Genomic DNA, 22,495 nt, shown 5'->3' on the forward strand with positions numbered 1-22,495 from the left:
TAAGAATTTTTCTTAATTTAAGAGAAATCCTTCAGGAGTTAATGTTGGTGAAGAAGCACATTCTTTGAAATTTAGCATTTCTTTCAGTTGAACTCCTCGTGTCAACTTAAAGTAAAATGAAATTGAATATTTTTATTTTAAAAAACATGTATAGTATAATCCTGTGTCTGTCCATCTTCATAGAGAAATGTGTGAAATTACATTTATCAAAATGAGAATTATTAATATTTTGGGTGTTGGATGACTTTTACTTTCTTCTAATTTCATAAGTTTTATATATTGCATGACCGTCATGGACTGAATATGCATCACTTGTAAAAAACCACAAAAGTCATTTTTAACAAATGATTTTTGTTGTCTTTCTAAACTAAAAGGAAGTGAGGGGAACAGCAGACAAACTTGACCCATTTATGGTTTTGCTAAGAGATTTACTTGGAAAACTTTCCATGCCATTTTGCTTTTAATCAAGTTTTATTCCATTGTGACTACTAATATAAGCCCCAAAATAAGAATTGATGTCATCTGTGGCATTCTAACAATTGAAGTTTTCTTATTTAGAAAATAAAAGTAATATCTCCTTTCACGTCTCTCATCCTTACAGCCCGCCTTTCTCAGGCCCAGATCCTATGAAGACCTATAACATCATACTGAGGGGGATTGATATGATAGAGTTTCCAAAGAAGATTGCCAAAAATGCTGCTAATTTAATTAAAAAACTATGCAGGTGAGCATTTCAACCACATTATTTTTGAAAGGATTATAATGTGAAAAACATTAGATTCCTTATCAATTATTATTTTATTTTCAGGGACAACCCGTCAGAAAGATTAGGGAATTTGAAAAATGGAGTGAAAGACATTCAAAAGCACAAGTAAGTATTCTTTCCTTAAAGCTTTAGATCTGAGAGTTCAGAAAACCTGACGAGCATTTCCCCGGGCTGTTTTTTTTCAGTTAGTGGTTTTATAACCGATGCAATTAACCTGTGGGAACATCCAGGGAGCCATGGAGACTAGTTAGCCTTTTTTATTAAAGGCCTTTCTGGGTGTGTCTCTGGGACTTTCTTTAGCTACAGCTGACCCTGTGGCATTCTAAACAACGGATGCACCAAATTCAGTTTCTCCCAACTCAGACTAACTGGCGTTTTTCTTCTCTGGCACAAAGAGGAAATAGGTATTTTTCATTCTGGGATTCTATTCTCTACCATATTAAAAAACAAAAATCCTCCGCCATATCGTGCCTCATTTCCTAGACCAAAACTAAAACATATTTTTCCAACCATTCTCTGATTAGATGATATGACAGGGAGAAAAAATTACAGAGTGTAGTCTTTTTAAAAAAATAGTAGCAGTATCTTAAATATCAGACCTTACCCATGTTGACCGGATAGTCTAAAGCTAAGCTAAGACAAAGCTGGTTTTTCTCTGTTAGTCTGTTTCTCTAACGGTCACAGGAAATTCACATCCCTACCAGAGGAACTTATTTGCCGAAATACCTATGAATATGTAAAAGGTCTGCTAAGAATTTGGAGTAAGCGTTTACTAATGGTGAAATCTTTTAAACACAAAAACAAAACAAAAACCAACCAACCAACAAAAAAACGCGTCTTGTTATTTGGTCCTCATTTTCACAGAAAAACTCTACACAGAATACCTTCATTCTATTAAAAAAGAGAAAAAAGAGAAGAACGGGATTTGTAGAGACCAATACAGTGATGTGAAAAGGTTAATTACCTAAGGCTGCCCACTGAATCCTTGACAAAGATGGAAAGATAATTTCCTGTCCTGACTTTTCATGCCCTGCTTCTACCTCCTTAAAATAAAATATCCTGTATGGCACAGGGCCAAGCATATTATGACATTTATTAAATTAAAATTATAGTGTAGGAACAAGGTCATCCAGACATTATGACTGAAATTACTAGAATAAAAAAGTTACTTTCTAATTGGTATTTAAAATTTTGACAATTTTTGAAAATATACATTCCACAAAACAAGCTAATGGAAAAAAGAAATCTGCAATTAAATAGAAAACATTTTTGTTACATTGAAAATCTTTGCCTAACCGCTTTCCATCAGTCGTCGACGTCATGTATGTTGCAATGAGAAAATTTTAGCTGAGGTGAAATGCCTTTAACTACCTGTTTTTTTTCCTTTCCTAGGTGGTTTGAGGGCTTTAATTGGGAAGGCTTAAGAAAAGGCACCTTGACGCCTCCGATAATACCAAGTGTAAGTAGGCTTTCCAGCTTGTAACTGTGTGACACACGTTCAGGAGCTTATGTCAGTCATCAAAGATCTGTTATTTTTAAAGCTTTATCCTGTGATCAGATTAAATAAACTATAGGAGAAGTATCAGATTAAAATAATGACATCTTCTAAAATCCGAGCTTAAAAACAGTGTTACATATATATAGATGTAGACAGAGGAATATAATAAATCTCCAGCAACCAGTTTCTTTTTTTCCCGTAACATAAAAACTTTATACATCATTGCCCAAGAATAAGAATATAGTAGCAATTTTGATTTAGTCATATTCTTAAATTACTACCAAAAATATGTATATTTTGAATTTCTGCACATACGTGTTCTCTCTATAGACGATACAATGAGTTCTTCGTTAGTGTGTACATGAGTAAGCTTGGGTGAATTAGGACCAATGTGCTATTGTTAACTTCTGTTTGTGATTCCAGTTTACCTTCTATCCTGCTCTGTCCCCAAGAGTTCAACCCATATAGTCTACATCAAAGCGTTCCCTTGCCCTTTGGTTTCTGGATGGCTTTGGTCAATAGTCCAGCAACCAGTTTCAACAGCTATCAATTCCTGGCCGATGTTGGTTCATTGATGCCCCATATTACTCGCCCTCCCTTGCCCTCATATTACTCTGAAGCTCTTCCAGGCACAACTGTGTTCCTGTATCCTTTCATCAGGCTCTAAAAGGAAAAGATTCTCTTTTCTTAACTCTCTTCTTAACACATTAGATTTTTTGTTAAATAGCCAGTGGACTAAATGTTTATACTACATTAACTTCTAATACATTTCAATTGATTGCTTTTATATTTTTATTTAATACTGCATCTATCTAATAAAATGTGCTGCATCTTAACTAAGACAGAGAGGGCTGCTTTGTGGGCCCAAGCCTTTCAATTGTATACTTCTCTTTTCTGAGAACTCAAAATTGCTCAAGACTGCTCTTTAAACAGAAACATTTTCCCTGCTTCTAAGATTGATTTCTGTGTTAATGTTTATTCGCAAACAAAACAAAAACGTCATTACCATGTCTCACATTACAGATGCAAATTGCCTTCATGAAGGTTTGCTTTTAGAACAAGAGTAGAATAAGAAACTTGGAGGTGTAAATATTACGCCTAAATTATCCTAACCTAAATTTATCAGGGGCCTCCTTTTATACAGTAGTAATATTAAATGGGGGAGATGTATATATATATATATATATATATATACATACATATATATATGTAGAAGTGTGTGTAAGCAAGTGGTTCTAAGTATTATAGAATATGAGGGAAACTGAAGTGTGTTTCTTCACTATTTTTACTAATATTGTACAGATTGGACTTTGCCCAATAAATTTACAAGAGTTTTGCTTGAGTTTTGAAATGAATTTTTACTATATTGAGAATAAACTCACAAAATCCTTAAGATGGCCTACAAGGCTCTGTGTAACCTGACTCCTTCCTGCCCGTTTCTCCTTCCACTCTCCTCCTTTCTTACAGAGCAGCCACATTGGCCTCTTTTGGTTACTTCACAGCATGGACCTCTCCTGCTCTCACCCCAGGACCTTTGCATGTGCTATATTCGCTTTCTTGATCTCTTTGATTCTTAGGTTTAAAATAATATTTTTTCTCAGGGGCTTTCTATGATCACTTTTATGCTCTCATGGCACCTTGTATTTTTTCTTCACAGCACTGACCAAACTTTATAATCATCTACAGATTTTTGTGATTATTTGTTTTAATCACACAATTTACTCCTTACTAGAGTATAAACTCCACGAGGGCAAGAACTGTGTCTATTTTTACTTACCACTATAAGCCCCAATACAAAGCACAAAACCTGCTACCTAGGAGACACACAAAAATACTCATCGACTAAGGAATGAATAAAAAATGCTTTTTAAAAATCTAGCTTGGAAGTCTACTAAAAATTCAGAACTTTTATTCTATTCATTCTGGCTTTTGTTTTTTAAAGGTATGCTTTTTGGTGAGCAAGTTTGGCCCTGAGCTGACATCTGTTGCCAATCTTCCTCTTTTTTTCCTTTTCCCCCCAAAGCCCCAGTACATAGTTGCATATCCTAGTTGTAAGTCATTCCAGCATTGTATTTCTTCTATGTGGGATACCTCCACAGCATGGCTTGATAAGTGGTACATATGTCCATACCCAGGATCCGAACCAGTGGACCCTGGGCATCGAAGTAGAGTGTGTGAACTTAACTGCTACACTAGTGGGCCAGGCCCCTGTTCATTCTCTCTTGTTTGCAGGTTGCATCACCCACAGACACAAGCAATTTCGACAGTTTCCCTGAGGACAATGACGAACCACCACCTGATGACAACTCAGGATGGGATATAGACTTCTAATGTATTTCTCTTACCTGCTTCTGCCTTGCTGAAGACAGCTTTTCCTGAGACTCAGCTGCCAGCAAACCTGAGGGAAAGAGAGAAGATTCGTGCTCGGGGTCACCATGATGCCTTTGATCGATGCTGCTCCAGTAACTACAGTGGCATTAGGACTTATTGCTTAGATGACAATAGTGCTCTTTACATGTTTTCTGTTTGAACCTAAAAATAGCAGTTGACATGGTGGTCCTGAAGCAAAGCCTTTCACCAGTAAAGAGATGTTTTCTATTGTTGCAATGATGTTGCTTTGCTCCGATTATAATTTGAAAGACTGTAAGAAATACTTCAATCTAGTAAAAGAGTCTGTACCTTGCTAGAATGATCAAGAAGATCAAAAAATAATATATTGGGTACGACAGATTACTATGGTACAAAAACTGGGCTCTTCCCTTTCTTCAAGTGAGGGTTGTAGGATCGATGACTGCAAGCCGGTGTATATACCGTAAAAAGAGGACCACACATCTGTTGGTCACAGAGTTCATGTCAAACCAGTGCTAGACGTTTCATGATTTTATTTCCCAGCAGTGCTGATGACGAGACTGAATGTTACCTTTCCTTTCTGACAGATTTTAAAAATTGATACGTTAAAAGCACAACTGCTATAGGGGTTCTGCTGCGAACTCTCATAGCAGGGACATATGCGTTTTCACAGAGGATTGAAAAAAATGACATGCATGATATTTGTTTGTTTCTTTTTGATAAATTGGCATGACAGAGTGGGAAAATAAGCAATTCACAAACCATTTCATATTTTTAAAAATATTGTGCTTAAAGATGGTCCTGGAAATAAATGACTAGCAGCCAATTGGTTTTTATTTATTAACTAACACGCCCTCAAACTGAGGCTTAAAATATTCCCTTTTATAAAAATAAACCCTTGGGGTGGGCGGTGGGGCGGGGTGGAGAGGGATTAAGATCCATCCAAAAAACAACAAACTCTATAGGTGCTATGTATATCTTTCATCTGTAAATGTCAGTGTCTGAACAGACAACACAAATTCTAACCATTACATGTGTAGCCAGAGACTGAAGCATTTTCACTAAATTTATCAAAGCAACTCCTGTCAGATTTCACTTACAACATCGTCTAGGGTTAAGGGAGAAAGGTGATTAAAAACCTATTTGAACTAGCTTCTTGTCTTAGGCCTGAACCAAAAATCAAAAACAAAAACAAAAAAAAAAAGAAAAAATGAAAGCACAAAATCGTTAGGATATTAAGATTCATCAGATGAGAAACCTTATTTATGTGAGGTCAGGAAACAAGACAAGAACCTGGCCAGGTGTTGATTGCTTTTTCGTGAATGATATGAGTCCACATGCATGTGAAAATAACAAGGGAGTAGAGAGGAAAACAGGATTCTGATTTCTTAAGAATAAACTTTTGCTAAGTAGAACAGAAATACTACAATCCTGAAACATCATGCTATCTAGCAAAGACTAGATTTGAAAATGTCAAACTGATTTGCTTTTTTCACGTGGCAAAAACGATCAGCAATTTAAACTGAGTTCTTTGTTGACAGGCCAGTTGACTATTATTAGCTGTCATAAGTAACAGAGCCATTTGATAGCTTTTCCTGGACAAATAGCATTATACCTACTTAGACAAATGCATAACCTTACGAGTTGTCATCCTGATTTGGAACTGTGTGAATTTGGTATATTAAATAGAGATTTGCTTTTTTCTAGTAAAGAGTCTTCTTAAAAGTCAAATGTAAACATTTCTGCAAAAAAATGTCCACCTAGAACATTATACTGTATCCAGGAAGGCACATATTATGATTTTTGTTTGAATGTTTCATACTATTTTAGAATATATCTTATTAAAATATAATAATCTAAGAAACATTGGGAGAACAAAATTACTAAGCACATAGTATATATAATTAGAATAGAGTTAAATTAAACCTTCGATCCTAAGATGTTTCAGTTATTCTTGTGTTATTGGAATTTTCCCTCCCTTACAAACAATTTCTCAAAATCAGTCTATTCCCCAAGATATCCAGTTTCTTCTGCAGATTTTAGAATATGAAATTAAACATTTCAACCTAAAATCCAGCTATGAATGCTATTCAGATGTTTTATATTGCTCTTAATTGGGATTTAAAAATATATAAATTCAACACTATAGTCAATGTTCAATGATTTTTGTTAAAAGATAGAATGGTGTAGGAATGCTAAAGATTTTCTAGAATATTAAATTTAACTAGTCATTAAGGCAGAGAATCTGCTCCTGCAACTTTGCAAATATCTCAATAACCTCAGAGATCAGCACTTACTGTGGATTTTGGAATTATGGTTCAAGTCTAAGACAACCACAGGTACAAGTTCTAAGGAGAATGAAGAAGTAGCATTCAGCACAATGTCACTGTAGGCTGTTTCTCCCACTTGTTACTGCATCTTTGTTTATTTCACCTGTGACATTACATTAGGATGTCTAAAGCAATCACCAAAAAATAAAGGTGAACTACATCTTCCAAGAATTACTAACAGAAAACATTCATCTAATTTTCAACATTGAATTTTAAGGATTTAAATCTTGTCTTAATGAAGACACTAGGGCTAAAATTCATGGTCAGCTTCATAAAGTGCATCTCACTTTATTTCTGAGTTTTTCATGCCCCCTCTATTTTTTTTACACTAAAGGACATCTGGGTAAGTTAGAATAGTGCCAACTTGTTTGATTTGTTAACTGACTTTCTTGTTAATATTTTGAGTATGGGAAATAAGGGCTTTCTGTGTGTCTCGACTCACAGGAAAACTGAAAACTGCCAAGAAAAGAAACATCATAATATTTGAGATAGATTAAATACATTAGAGAAAATGATTTCTGGAAAATTGCTATAGGTGATTTTTGAGTTTGTACCTTCTTTGTTGTTAATATATGAATCAGATCCATGTGACATTTCAAATAAACTTATTTTGATTATATTCTTTATAAGTCATAATTTTTTCTTAAAATTATGGGATATGCATGTGAATCACACATGTATAATATAAATTCAACTATTGAATTTTTCTTGTTTCATTTCTAAAGGACTGAACTGATGGTGAATTTAAATTTAAAGAAGTCAGCTACCATGTTGAAAATAAGGATATTAGAACTGATTTCATACAGTAGAGGTGATCTGTGCATTATCCATAACAACATTTTCTTTCACACTAGGACCACAAACAAATATTTATGTAAATAGATATTTTTGTGTGATATTTTGTGGTACTTATAACTTTTTTTAGTGTTTCACAGCATTATTATTTCATTTTATTTCTATTGAATAATGTTTTTAGGTCCAAGTAGACTTGAATTAATGTCATAATTGTCAGTATTATTGAAATTATGTCAACTGTACTGTTTTTCATCTGTCCCATAGTTTAGAACATGACCCGGCTATCTGGCATTGTTGCAAGTGCCTTAAATTCATGGCATCCTATTAAAAAACAAATTTGGTGTTATGCTGCATGACAAAGACAAACACACCTCAAAATGTTGTCCTTTCTTAGCTTGCTGCGTTTTACAGTTCTTTCTGCTAACAATTTATAAGCCTTTATTATATAATATTGATGAATTACAGAAATGATGAAGTTGTTCTCTTATTTCTGTTAAATGTACCAGAGCTGTGTATCTGTTAATGAGATACAGCGTCATTTCTGTGAAATGTATAAATGTACGTGCAGGTCAAATTAATATATGACATACTATCAGTCTGTATACAGGTATTCCTGTTTTGCTAAGCTGTGCAGATTCAGTTTAAATATTAGTGCAGTCAAGTTCTAACATATCTCATTTTATTGACTCCATTAACAATGGTCCAACTGAAAAGAAAAATTGGAAAGTGACTGCTAACTACACCTTGTTATGAAACCAATGATGAAAAAGAATCTTGGTGCAGCACTCAACAAAACAGGATGCTTTCTCTGAGTTCTTGTATATGCAAATCGTGGATGAGGCAAATTTTCAACAGACCTAGAAAGCTAAACATTGAAAGTGTGTTGTTAGTCCTCTTCTCTATCTGCCCCTGCGTCAACAGAGCTCTGGGACCTTGACGATGACTCAGAGGTTTGGGCTTTCTGAGTAAAGGGACATTTCTTTAAGCATCATCTATCAAATTTATTTCAATGTATGATGTTTTTACAATTGGTCAGTTCTTTTGTATTCTTACAGCTATGGTTATTTGATTGTCCTCTTACAATTTGTTCTACATGAAAGAGTCCTTTGTTAGTCAGAATGCAACAACTGTCATCAAATGGTCATTGACCACTTGCACTCTTTTGATGTAGATTAAAAACTTTTTCATAAACTTAACCTGCTTTGATTTGCTCTGTATTTTTCCTGCAGCTGTAATTGCCGAGTGCCTGTTGTATACTTTATAGAGTTGAAATAAAAAATAATTACTTTTGAACTTAGTTGATGTTTAATTCCAAGCAACATTCCAAGAATAGAATTCATAGATCATACTGGAATTGAAATACTGTGTAGTGCAATTGTGGAATATCACTATAACAATGTAGAAAATACTTGTAACCCGTGTCCTTCATAAAATAATGTATTATGATCTGCTATAAAACTAATCCAACAAATCAATTTAAAGAATTCAATAGGGATAATGTTAGGCCATCCAGTGTGAATGGTTAAGCAAATGTAGACACCCACACAAATCCCCAAATTGGCAGTTTTCTGTGCACCATTACCACCACCACCACTACCACTACCACCATCACACACTCCTTCTTTGGGCTACCCCTAGTCAAACTCTGGATTAGTCTAAGGTTTATTCACCTGATCCCTCTGTGAAGCTTCATATACACAAAGAATATAGATTTAGAAAACAATGTGGTTGCAACAAACTCAACTTTCCAAAACTCTGTTGAACACATTCTTCCTGTGTCCCTTTGCTCCTCACTGCCGTGAATGGTACACAAATTAAAACTGGCTGCAACATCAAGATTCCCTTAATCTGATTGCCTTTGTCTCGTTGACATCATATGGCTAGTGATGGTGAATTGAAACCCCTTTTTAACAAAAACTAGAAATTCAATCCAGTTAACTTTCTCAGATAGAGCCAACAAAACAACTTGAAGAAATACTAGGTCACTATAGCACATCCAGTAATTTCATTTCGCCTGCAAATAGAACTGAACTGTAACTTTTTAGTATACACCCTTTAAGTTCTGTGATTTTCATACCGTTGATCTAAGAATGGTCTTCTTTGAACCTGGAAGGTAATTTTTTTGTATTAATCACACAGTTTTTGGAGGAGCGTGCAGATCAATACTCATGGTCATTAGAGGCGTGGCTTGGGTGTGGGGGAGTGGAGTCAGTGATGGTGAGGATGTTGCATCCACACCACTGTCATGTCTTCTTCATGTTAATTGCAATTGAGGTAAATCACTGCACAATTGTTTAACTATGACAATAAGATCAATTATAAATTTGTCTGAGATGCATGTATTGGTAGTGTCATCATCCAACTTGATCACATGTTATGCTTGTAGACCCACCCGCAGATTCTCAATTATAACCCTAAATGTGCCATGCACACAAGAGAAGACAGCTACCACACTAATATTCTTTCCTAAAAGTCCTATTTAGAATTTTCCTCTGTATTCTATACTTCTCCTTATCAATTCAAAAGGACTATAAGTTGATAAAACAGTAATGTCTACCTCTGGCAGCTGTGTTTTTCACCCAAGCTGAGTCTGCAAAGCAAAGACAAATCCATCCACATGCCCATTAGCAAAGCCAGACAGGTTAAGTCTCAACATCATGCAAAAAAAATAAAATAGAAAAAACAAGGTATCCCTAGAAATCCCAAAATCTGGCCATGGATTTCATAAAAATTAATGGACAGGCTCAAGGCATATGTTTAGGCCAGTGTTTCTCAAACATCAATGTCATATAATGTATGTGGGAAATATGGTGAAAACACAGATTTGCAGCATCACCCACAGGTATTTTAAGGGATAGCCCAGCAATCTGAATTTTTAACAAGAGCCTTAGTTTATTTTGATGGAAACATTTATATACACCTATGGAAGAGAAGTAGGGAAAGAAGGCCCATGGGAGGGAATTTCAGGAATGGTAGGGTGAAAGAAGTATGAAAAGAAGTCTATAAAGAGTCATGGACATCCAAAGCCTATTAAATACCTCCAAAAACGTTAAATGATATTTATAGTCCAGCTATATAGATGTCCTTTCCATTTTCCATATTAAAATAGTATATTACTAATAATAAGCTAGTTTTGCTGAGGATTACATTCATATTTTGATTTACAAAGCCGAAAAAGATGTATTTATACCCTCTTCTGGCATCTGGTCTATCAAGGGAGGATACTAGGAGTTTAATTCACATGAAGGCAGCTCTTAGTCCTCTAGGGAGAAATGATAATAGAGACTTGAGCTTCTGGCTCAGTGGGGTTTTGACTGCCCTTCACCAATGTCCTTTTCCTCTCCCTGAGGTTTAGCCTTTTCACTTGCTTTGGCCATTGAAAGGTGAGCCTGTCACTTCAAGCAAGAATGTTAAGAGCCAATTCTTGCTTCAATACATCCTTCTTTCCCTCCACTACTGAAATGGGCAATTCCTCCTCAGTGGCCACCCCGTCAGCTTCAGAAGCAGAAGGAGGACTGCAGTGAGGAGGAGGAGTAGAGCCCCTAGCCAACCCATAGGTTTGGGAGCGGAGCATACTGTTGTTTGGAACCACTAAGATTTGGCTTCACCTATTTCAGCAGCATACCCTTGACCATTCTGATTGATACAACTAACACACACAGAGGACAGCCAAGCGCGGCCCTAGCTCTGAGTGGGAATCTGGCAATGTCAGTCACCCAGTCTCAGGCAGAAGATAACAGAAAATGTCTTTGGACCCTGAATGAGGGGCAGTAAAACTGCAGTAAAGACTTGATGAGTTCACTCAAATGCCTAGTCCTTTAACAGAAACTACCTTAAACTCAACACAGCAAAGGTATGTTTTAACAGGGTAATGGGAAGAAACATGCTCAGAACCCAGACCATCTAAAACTGGTACAGTGAGTTACTTGGGCTGCTTGGGTGGAGACTTGCAAATGTACAAGCACAAGGGTTAGTGGCATGAGAAGCAAAGAGCCCCAGGAAAAATTATGTTAGTCATGGAACTGGGGCAGTTACAATTCCTAGGGAGAGCTTGATTCTTCAAGATTCTCAGAAACAGATGAGAGGCTGAGTTTTAATAACAAAAACAGGTTGAAATAGGAACAAAATATCATCTTACCTATAATTATAATGTCATATGTGTAATTCTTTGCTTGGTTACAGGTTCCACAAATTGCTTTGTTAGCATGAATTATTAGGGCCTTGGTTTCCCTACCCATGAGAGGATTATTGAAGTTCTTTTTGGTAATAAAATTATGTGACTCTAAGTTACTTCACTTTTCTGAACCTCCCTTTCCTTATTTTTCAAAATCAGGGGTTGGCAAACTACAGCCCATGGGCTAAATGTGGCCCCAAGCCTGTTTTTGTAAATAAAGTTTTATTGGAATAAAACCAACCCATGTTGTCTACAGCTGCTTTCATGCTACAGCAGCACCTGAGTTGAATAGTGAGAAAGAGGTCATACGGCAGTTAAAGCCTAAAATATTTAGTATCTAGCTCTTCCCAGAAAAGTCAGCCAACCCCTGTTCAAAAGGAAGGGTTTACTATGGACTGATGATTTTCAAGTTATTTTCCATAGAGCCTCAGAAGTTGGTAGTGATGTCTCAGAGTCCACCAGGATGGAATGGAGAGAGAAATACATATTTTTTAAAAATTTTTTTTATTGCAGTAACATTGGATTATAACATTATATAACTTTCAGGTGTACATCGTAATATATTTCGAACTCTGTGTAGATTACATCATGTTCACCACCCAAAGACTAATTACAATCCATCACCACACACTTGTGCCTAATCACCCCTTTCGCACTCCTCCCTCCTTGTTCCCCTCTGGTAGCGACTAATCTAATCTCTGTTGCCATGTGTTAGTTTGTTGTTTTTATCTCCTACTTGTGAGTGAGATCATACAGTATTTGACTTTCTCCCTCTGACATTTTTCACATGGCATAATACCCTCTCCATCCATGTTATCACAAATGGCCGGATTTCGTCATTTCTTATAGCTGAGTAGTATTCCATTCTGTATATATACCACATCTTCTTCATCCATTCGTCCCTTGATGGGCACCTAGGTTGCTTCCAACTCTTGGCTATTGTGAATAATGCTGTGATGAACATAGGGGTGCATGTATCTTTATTCATTTGTCTTTTCAAGTTCTTGGGATAAATACCCAGCAGTGGAACAGCTGGATCATACGGTAGATGTATTCTTAATTTTCTGAGGAAACTCCATACTGCTTTCTATACTGGCTGCACCAGTTTGCACTCCTACCAGCAGTGTAAGGGGGTTTCCTTCTCTCTACATCCACTCCAACACTCGTTGTTTCCTGTCTTGTTAATTATAGCCATTCTGACCGGAGTGAGGAGATATCTCATTTTAGTTTTTATTTGCATTTCCCTGATAGTTAATGATGTTGAACATCTTTTCATGTGCCTGTTGGCCATCCATATATCTTCTTTGGAGAAATCTCTGTTCAGATCTTTTGCCCATGTTTTAATTGGGTTGCTGGGTTTTTTTGTAGAGATGAATGAGTTCTTTGTATATTTTGGATATTAACCCCTTATCTGATATATGGTTTGAAAATATTTTCTCCCAATTGTTAGGTTGTCTTTTCATTTTGTTGATGGTTTCCTTTGCTGTGTAGAAGCCTTTTAGTTTGATGTAATCCCATTTGTTTATTTTTTTCTATTGTTTCCCTTGCCCGGTCAGACATGGTATTTGAAAAAATGCTGCTAAGACCCATGTCAAAGAGCATGCTGCCTATGTTTTCTTCCAGAAGTTTCATGGTTTCAGGTCTCACATTCAAGTTTTTAATCCGTTTTGAGTTGATTTTTGTGCATGGTGTAAGATAATGGTCTATTTTCATTCTTTTGCATGTGGCTGTCCAGTTTTCCCAACATCATTTATTGAAGAGACTTTCTCCATTGTATGTTCTTGGCTCCCTCATCAAAAATTAGCTGTCCATATATGTGTGAGTTTATTTCTGGGTTCTCAATTCTATTTCATTGATCTGTGTGTCTGTTTTTGTGCCAGTACCATGCTGTTTTGCTTATGATAGCTTTGTAGTATATTTTGAAATCAGGGAGTGTGATATCTCCTGCTTTGTTATTTTTCGTCTGGATTGCTTCAGCTATTCAGGCTCTTTTCTTGTTCCACATAAATTTTAGGATTCTTTGCTCTATTTCTGTGAAAAATGTTGTTGGAACTTTGATAGGGATTGCGTTGAATCTATAGATTGCTTTAGGAAGTATGGACATTTTAACTACATTAATTCTTCCAATCCAAGAGTACAGAATATCTTTCCATTTCTTTGTGCCTTTTTCAATGTCTTTCAACAATGCTTTATAGCTTTCAGTGTACAGATCTTTCACTCCTTTGGTTAAGTTTATTCCTAGGTATTTTATTCCTTTTGTTGCAAATGTAAATGGGATGGTATTCTTAATTTCTCTTTCTGCTACTTCATTGTTAGTGTATAGAAACACAACTGATTTTTGTATGTTGATTTTGTATCCTGTGACTTGACTATATTCATTTATGAGAGAAATACATATGTTAAAGAAAGCAGATGTGCAATGAGTAGGCTCCTCAGGCTCCAGATTTCTAATTCTGATTCAATCAGAAAGTGCTGATATTTTCTGTCCCACATGTTAGGGATGTATGTGACATTTCATTTGATGAAATTATTCTACTATTAATTTTTCATGTTTGAAAAACCAATGAACTAGATTATATTTGAGGTTCTTTTCATTTTCAAGTTTCTAGGTAAATGGTAGCTCATTTTTTAAGAGAAAAATTAATTGAGAAGATCCATAGGGACAGAAGTAAAGATAGTGGTTAAATGTAGGGAGGAGAGTAGCAACTAGGAGGGAATAGAGGGGCTTTTCTGGGGTGCTGGGAGTTTAATTTCTTGATCTGACTAGTGACACATGCGCATTCATTTTCTGAATGCTCAAACTGTATGCATGTATATTTTATTAAATTAAATTTACTTTAAAAAGAGTTGAAACCTATAACAAATAAAAACATACGATATACCAAAAGTTGTGAGCTGCATACTGCTTCTTGGTCTGTGTGTCTGAGTTCAAAAGCAGTACTACTTGCCCTTTTTCCTCATGTATAGAATTAATTGTCTCATGTGTAGAAATCATTTCCATTTCATATATTTTCATTAAATCTCCATTCCCTCCAGTCCTTATCCCCTTCCAATCTATTCTCCTTATGGAGGTCCAATTCGTCTTTCAAAAAATGCCAATCCTGGATGACCTAAGGATGCAGTGAAACCCCTTAATGAAGTTAGCTCCCCAGGCTCTTTAAAATCAGTCCAAGGTCTCCAACCATTTGTTTGGCTTTTAGCCTTTTGCAACTCCTTTCGGTCATATACAGACCTTTATACGCCTTTGTTGTCTTCCCACCTTTCGATGACCAGCTCAAGTTGTTCTGATCTCAACGCAGCCATAACTACCCTGCAAATGTTCTCGCGGACCTATATGTGCTTTCTTGGTTCATAAGCACTGGTCCAAAGTCTGGATATTGAGGTAAAGAAAACATTATTTGAATGACTGAAAATTAATAAACTGTGGAGAAGGTCTCTATGAAAGCCTAAGTGATTTTTTTTTTTTTTTTTGGCTGGGAGACATGATGGAGATTGTGTCAAATTGAGGTCTAGGAAACAGCTAAAAAGTAGGAAACAGCTAAAAAGTAGAAAAGCTATTGGGGTTATAGAAGGACTCTTTGGAGGTAAGGTTATCAGAGATAGCGTGAGAGAAATTTGGATCCACTTTGCTTCAAATAAAGTTGATATGTAAAAAGATTAGTTTTACCCAAAGACAATTTAAGAGTTGTTTATTTGTATTACAAAAAGGTGATTCCCTTTTTGACTTAAAAACTGCAAAGGCGTTTAAAACATACTTGATTTCCTTTTGGAAGCTGCTATGTTATTGGAAAAGCACCAGGCTGTACGTAGAACAGAAGTTTCGAGAAGGGCCCTCAGTCTAATGCTAATGTCTCATAGGACTTTGAGTAAGTAACTTAACTTTTTTGAATTTTATTTTCCCCATCTGAAAAACTATGTAAGACCATACACTAAAGCCCCTTCAGGAATTTTCCACTTGCAGAAACAAGTCCAAAGGAAGAAAAAAACCAGATATTTAAAAGTAAGTAAATAAGTACCCAGCAGCACAAACTAGAAGAGAAATTCTTAGTAGACAAATGACTACAAGAAATTACTGAAAAAGAAAAAAGTAAGCAAGAAGCCAGACATAGTCTCAGCCACAGAGGGGAAAAACAAAGCTTGCAACTCAAGACTTAAGAGGGAGAGTTCAGTGCAGAAAAGTGAGAGAAATACCAAGGGTACATACCACACTGGGAAGTGCTGGGAGACAGAAGCAGGAAGAGGTCCCAGGCAATCAGCAAGAGTTTATACAGGGCCGTGCTGTTCAAAGTGGTAGCCTACAGCCACATGTGGCTATTTAAACTAAAATCAAGTAGAATTTTGAAAATTCAGTTCCTCAGTGGTGAGTGGCTACAGTATGGATCAGGGCAGATATCGAACATTTCTAGCATGACAGAAAGTTCTATTGGACAGCGCTAACAGAGGGTATCATGTTAGAAGGAGCCAGGTGTATAGCTGAAATTCTTATGTATTTCCAGATTAATTCAAGAAAAAAGATAATTTCCACCTCAAAGAATCTTTTCCAGAGAGCAGAGAAAAAAGGAATACACTCCAACTTATTTTATGAGGTTGGCATAACCTTGATTCCAAAGTCAGACATGGAAAATACAAGACAGAAAGAAAAATTAGAGTTCAATCTTTCTCATGAATATAGACACAAAAACCCTAACAACATATTAGTAAAACTAATCAAACAATGTGTATACATTAAAAGTAGCCAACTTAGTTATATCTCAAAAATACAAAGATGGTATAACATTTTTTTTCTTTTAAAAAGAACCTATTTGTATAAGTTACCACTTAAACAATTAAAGGAGAAAAACAACATTGTTTTCTCACTTATCTTCCTTTATGTATAGACTAAGAATAGGGGAGAGTATGTAATACAATTAAAAATAATGATTCTTATGATCAGTTATGTATGTTGTAAATATCGTCACCTTTGTTATGCTTTCTTAAAGAAGTTTTTGTTTTTTTGCATTCAAATTACCATCTGTTCCTATATAATTTATGATTTGTGTCAAATAATAAGACTTCCATATCAAGTCATAAAGATAAAGAAATAGGCTCTTATTACTTGCTTCTGAAAATTCTAAAATTTCCCACTTACAGCAGGTCTTTAATCTCACTGGAATGAATTTTTTTAAATGGTTGGAACTGTTTCCCTTCTGTTTTTCCATATAGATGTACACTTTTTCCAGTTCCTTCATTCACACGTATATATGCTCTCAGCTTTCTTCCATTGGTCTATTTGCCTCTTCCAGCAGCACTACTAAATTAAGTTGTCTTAATTAATACAACTTTATAAAAATTCTTTACATCTTATAGGGCATCCCCCCTCACCTTTGTTACTGTTTTTAAAGTTGTCTGAGCTAGTTATAGCCCTTTTTTACATGTAAATATTAGAACCAGATGGTCAAGTTTCATGAAAACCCCTTTTAGAATTTTCATTAGAATTACTTTAAATTTATAGATGAATTTGGGGGAGAAATTATAACCTTATGATACTTTTTCCACCCATGGACATATATACTTCTTTATTATTTACATTTTGAAAAATGTCTTCAAAAACATTTTATAATAGAACTCATGAACATTTTTGATTGCTATTTAAAGGACATCTTTTCTGGGGCTGGCCCGGTGGCGCAGCAGTTAGGTTCACACGTTCCTCTTCAGAGGCTCAGGGTTCGCTGGTTCAGATCCCAAGTGCAGACATGGCACCGCTTGGCAAGCCATGCTGTGGCAGGCATCCGACATACAGAGTGGAGGAAGATGGGCACGGATGTTGGCTCAGGCCAGTCTTCCTCAGCAAAAAGAGGAGGACTGGCAGCAGTTAGCTCAGGGCTAATCTTCCTCAAAAAAATAAATTAATTAAAAAAATAAAGGGCATCTTTTAAAATATTAGACTCTTGAACCCTTTCATTGGCATAGAGAAATTCAATTGATTCTTTTGTATATTGCTCTTATGTCCAGCATCCTTGCTGAAATTTTACTAATTCATTTGTCTATCTCTTAAGTTATTTCTAAAGACAATACTATCATCTCTAAATAATGAGATGTTTTATTTCTTCTTCCTAGTTCCAATCATTAATTTCTTTTCTTGAAGTAATGGTCTGGCTAGGACCTCAAGTAAATATAAAATAAAGAAATTACAGTTGGCATCCTTGCCATTTTCCTTTTAAATTTCACCATTAGATGTTTGATATAGGTTTTATATACATACACATCATCATATTAAGAAAGTTCTTAGTTTATCAATCTTTTTAAAAATCATGACCAGATATTGAATTGCATCAAATTCTTTTTCAGCATATAATGAGATGGTCACATGGTTTTCTTTTTAATCTGTAATTGTCATATATTTGGCAGAAGATGTTCACGGATTTCTAATATTAAATCACTTGTGCTTCCTCAACATGAACTCAACTTTGTTATGACATACTTTTGTGTGTGTGTGTGAGGAAAATTGACCCTAAGCTAACATCCATTGCCAATCTTCCTCTTTTTGCTTGAGGAAGATTGATGTTGAGCTAACATCTGTGTCAATCTTCCTCTATTTTATGTGGCATGCCTCCACAGCGTGGCTTGACAAGTGGTGCTAGGTCTGTGCCCGGGATCCAAACCTGCGAACCCCAGGCTGCTGAAGCAGAGCCAATGAACTTAACCATTACACCGCCAGACTGGCCCCATGGCCTGCATTTTTAATACAGTGGTTTTTTGATTTACAAATTTAACATTTCAGATTTTTGTGTCTATACTCTCAAGAGAGTGGCCTATAATTTCCCTTTCTTGAATTATTCTCGTCTGATTTGTGTATCAAGTTTATATAGCCTAAGGTGTTTGGTCAAGTCTTCTCTTCTAGAGAATAGAAATATATGCATATATATTCTATATCAATCATAATCAGTAACTGTAAGTTTAAAAATTAAAAGAAGCCATTTCCACCCATCAGATTTGTAAACTAAAATTTAAAAATAGCAAATGTTGGTTAAAATGTAGAGCAATGTAAAATTCTTACAGACTGCTGGTACAAATGTGAATTATTAGGGGCCGGTTCTGTGGCCGAGTGGTTAAGTTCACGCGCTCCACTGTGGCTGCCCAAGGTTCGGATCCTGGATGCGGACATGGCACTGCTTGTCAGGCCACATTGAGGCAGTGTCCCACATCCCACAACTAGAAGGACCTGCAACTAAGATATACAACTATATATGGGGGGTTTGGGAAGATAAGGCAGAAAAAAAAGAAAAAAAGAAGATTGGCAACAGTTGTTAGCTCAGTGCCAATCTTTAAAAAAAAAAAAGTGAATTATTAGAACAACTTTGAAGAACAATTTTGCAATATGTAATAAAGTTGAAAATGTCTATATTCTACAACTCTAGTCATTGGTGTATTTCCTAGAAACTTAGCACTCTACTCATTGGTGTATTTCCTAGAAAATATTTCACACTTGTTCTCAAGGAGGTATATGTAAGGATGCCCACAGAAGCATTTTGAAATAGTGAAAAGTTTAGAAATCAAAATATTCATCACTTGGATACACGGCCATTAAATCTGGTCTATTCGAACAATAGACTATTATCCTGAAGTAAAAACAAATGTATTAGCTAAATTTAATATAGATTAATCTCACAAATAATGCCAAATGAAAAAATTGCATGATAACACAGTCTGATAGCATTTATATAATTTTCTTTTAAAGTTAAAGAATTCTCATTTTGAGGGAAATGTCAGGTTAGGTTATTGAAAGCAACTCTCCTACTGAAATTATTTTTTTTATAAGGAAGATTAGCCCTGACCTAACATCTACCACCAACCCTCCTCTTTTTGCTGAGGAAGATTGGCCTTGAGCTAACATCTGTGCCCATCTTCCTCTGCTTTATATGTGGGATGCCACCACAGCATGGCTTGATGAGCAGTGTGTAGGTCTACGCCTGGGATCCGAATCCGTGAACCCCAGTCCACTGAAGCAGAGCACGTGAATTAACTGCTATGTCACCAGGCTAGCCCCCCAAAAAATGTTTAAACGCTAAATAAATACATAGATTTTGTTCTTAGAAGTCTTGAAAAGGGCCAGCCCTAGTTACCTAGTGGTTAAGTTTGGCTTGCTCCACTTAGGCAGCCCAGGTTTCGTTCCCAGGCGTGGATCTACACTACTCGTCTGTCAGTGGCTATGCTGTGGCAGAGGCTCACAGACAGCAAGATGAAGATTGGCAGTGGATGTTAGCTCAGGGTGAAACTTCCTTAACAACAAGTCTTGAAAAGTTAACAACAGACAAAGAAATAACTAATGCAAAGTCAAAAAGAAAGTAAGAACCATGAGAAATAAGTGGGTTACTGAAGCTGTGTTTGCTTTGGGAATGAACACAGTCTCATGAAGCTGAACTTTTGTCTAGTGGCCACCTGGGGCAAGGGATTCAGAAGTCAAAACCCAGGGATTGCCATTTTTAAAAATTAAAGTACATATGCTTATAATGAAATAAATTTTGTTAAAAACAAAGGTAGTAAATATGCAAAACTCATCACTTCCTAACTGTTTTACTTTACTATTTGTCTATGTTCCTGAGGTTATTTACATCAATTGTATCTGTATGATGAAAAAACTTCACAATGGTGAGCTCTCTTCCCACCTCCATGTTTAGTGGAGTCACGTTTTTTGCTTGAACTTACTCACAGAGGGAAGATGCACAGAGATCAGCAAACACTGAAAATCAGGGCTGGGTTTAGAACTGGAGCTGAAAGCAGTTTTAGTTTACTGAATATAATTTGTCCAAGGGTGAGAATAGTGTAACAGTGGATTGCATATCAAATTTAATGACAATAAACTGATTAGAAAAAGAGTTGGCAGGCTGTGATGCAATTTCATTTGTTAAATCATGGTTGAATTACACCCAGAAGTTTGCTATAGGTACAAGAGTTCAGTAAAAACCAATAAAAGTGTCTGGAAGAACCAATTGGCTATAGGATATTTGTAGTAATGAGGACTATATATTTTATTATTATTTGTAAATTGTGTGCTACATATCCTTTATATCAGTAACATATATATAATGTGTGTACATATATGCGCATTTTTTTAAAAAAGTGCTGGTTGTTAACCGTTTACTATCACATCACTAGTTCTAGGCATCCAGTTTCACAAGCACTCCAGGTGACTGTTTTGATCAGTAAGTCAGAGCAAAGTGGAGCAAGAGCAAACTGTCCCAACCCTGGTTCTGCACCAAAATCATCTGAGGCACTAAAATATAATGATAAATATTTCTGGGCCCTGCAACAGACATACAAAATGGGAACCAGGAGTCAGGGTCTAGGAAGATGTGAGTATGTGTAGTGTATGTGTGTGTGTGTGGAGCCTGTGGACCTAGCTTTCCGGAGTTCGGGAAACACTAAATTTGGAATTAGCTTTTAACCAGGAGCGGGAAGTAGGAGTGAGGAGTTTGGAAGGTGACAGATCTGGTGGGTGAGAACAGACGGATTGGTGCTGGAGTTTCCCCAAGCGTAGCCTAAGGATGACCTACATCACGCTCGCCCAATGGAGAGTGTTGACAAAGGAGTCACTATGCTCATCCCAGATCTCTGCAATCAAAAGAGCTGGGAGCAAGGTCTAGGAATGTGCATTTTAACGTGCATCCTCGAGTTATTTTTATGTTACAACAGTTTAGGAAGCACGAACCTGCTGAGTTATTAATAATCTTTTTTAGGGGAAAAAAAGTACCTTTAATTGACTAATACCTGTTTTTCAATGTCTACAAAAACAGGAAAGGTTTCTGTTATTTTCGTTGCCGTTTCTTACACACTTGCAAGTAAAAGTGCCTTTATTTATTCCCTTGTTTACTTACTACTTACTTATTTTTTCTAATCTCAGCTATTCATAAAACCGTAGCAAAGTAATTTTCCAAGCAAATTTAGGGCTTTGCCTGCAAATCAAGAACTGTAAAAATGAAGAAAACCTATACACTGTAGACCTTTAAACCTCACAGCTCCAGCCACAGTTCCCTTCTAAAATTATTAGCAAATGCAAATGATATTAGCAGACAGGGGTAACGGGATATGCTTTTGATAGAAAGCTCATTAGCCTTTAGATTCTCTGCCTGACACTTTCTAAATAAGTTTGTGGCTAAGCTGAATTCACAAAGTTGCTATTTGCAAAATGTTTTTCACTTGTTGGTTACATGTGGCGCTTACTTTAAAGAGAGCTTTTCTTGTAAATAGAATCAGCTGGATAGAAGTAATATGGTGAGAAGAACACGGAGATACTGATGGAAAGCAGAGCTCAACCAAAAAATGCGGACAGGGTCTAATCAAAACATTAACGGCACTTTGAAAAATTTGATTGAGGTCAATTTGCTTCTTACTTTAAAGTCATTCTTATAAATATATTTTAGATTATAATACTAAAATAACACTATACAATTTTATACTTATCATCTAGCTTACTCCTAAGAATTTAGTACACAAACTATTTATTGAATTGAATTTGTAGAAACAGTATGCTCATACATCTTCCAGAATGCTTTATTCTTTAAAAGAAATCCTAATTGTGGAAGAACAGTTTTCCTGCCAGAGCT

At 36.0% G+C, this 22,495-nt stretch overlaps 1 protein-coding gene across 6 annotated transcripts in view; it reads left to right on the plus strand.

The window, feature by feature from the left end:
• Positions 1-9,031, plus strand: part of PRKG1 (protein kinase cGMP-dependent 1) — a 1,115,575-nt gene extending 1,106,544 nt beyond the window's left edge. For all 6 annotated transcript variants that reach the window (XM_070562421.1, XM_070562430.1, XM_070562440.1 and 3 more), the window contains 4 exons: positions 602-724; positions 809-871; positions 2,159-2,225; positions 4,497-9,031. In XM_070562421.1, coding sequence (XP_070418522.1) covers positions 602-724; positions 809-871; positions 2,159-2,225; positions 4,497-4,595 — 352 coding nt within the window. In that variant the 3' untranslated portion in view covers positions 4,596-9,031. The remainder of the gene's footprint in view (positions 1-601; positions 725-808; positions 872-2,158; positions 2,226-4,496) is intronic.
• The last annotated feature ends 13,464 nt before the right edge of the window (positions 9,032-22,495 follow it).

Source organism: Equus przewalskii, chromosome 1 (genome assembly GCF_037783145.1).
Source record: "Equus przewalskii isolate Varuska chromosome 1, EquPr2, whole genome shotgun sequence".
NCBI classification, from domain to species: Eukaryota; Metazoa; Chordata; class Mammalia; order Perissodactyla; family Equidae; genus Equus; species Equus przewalskii.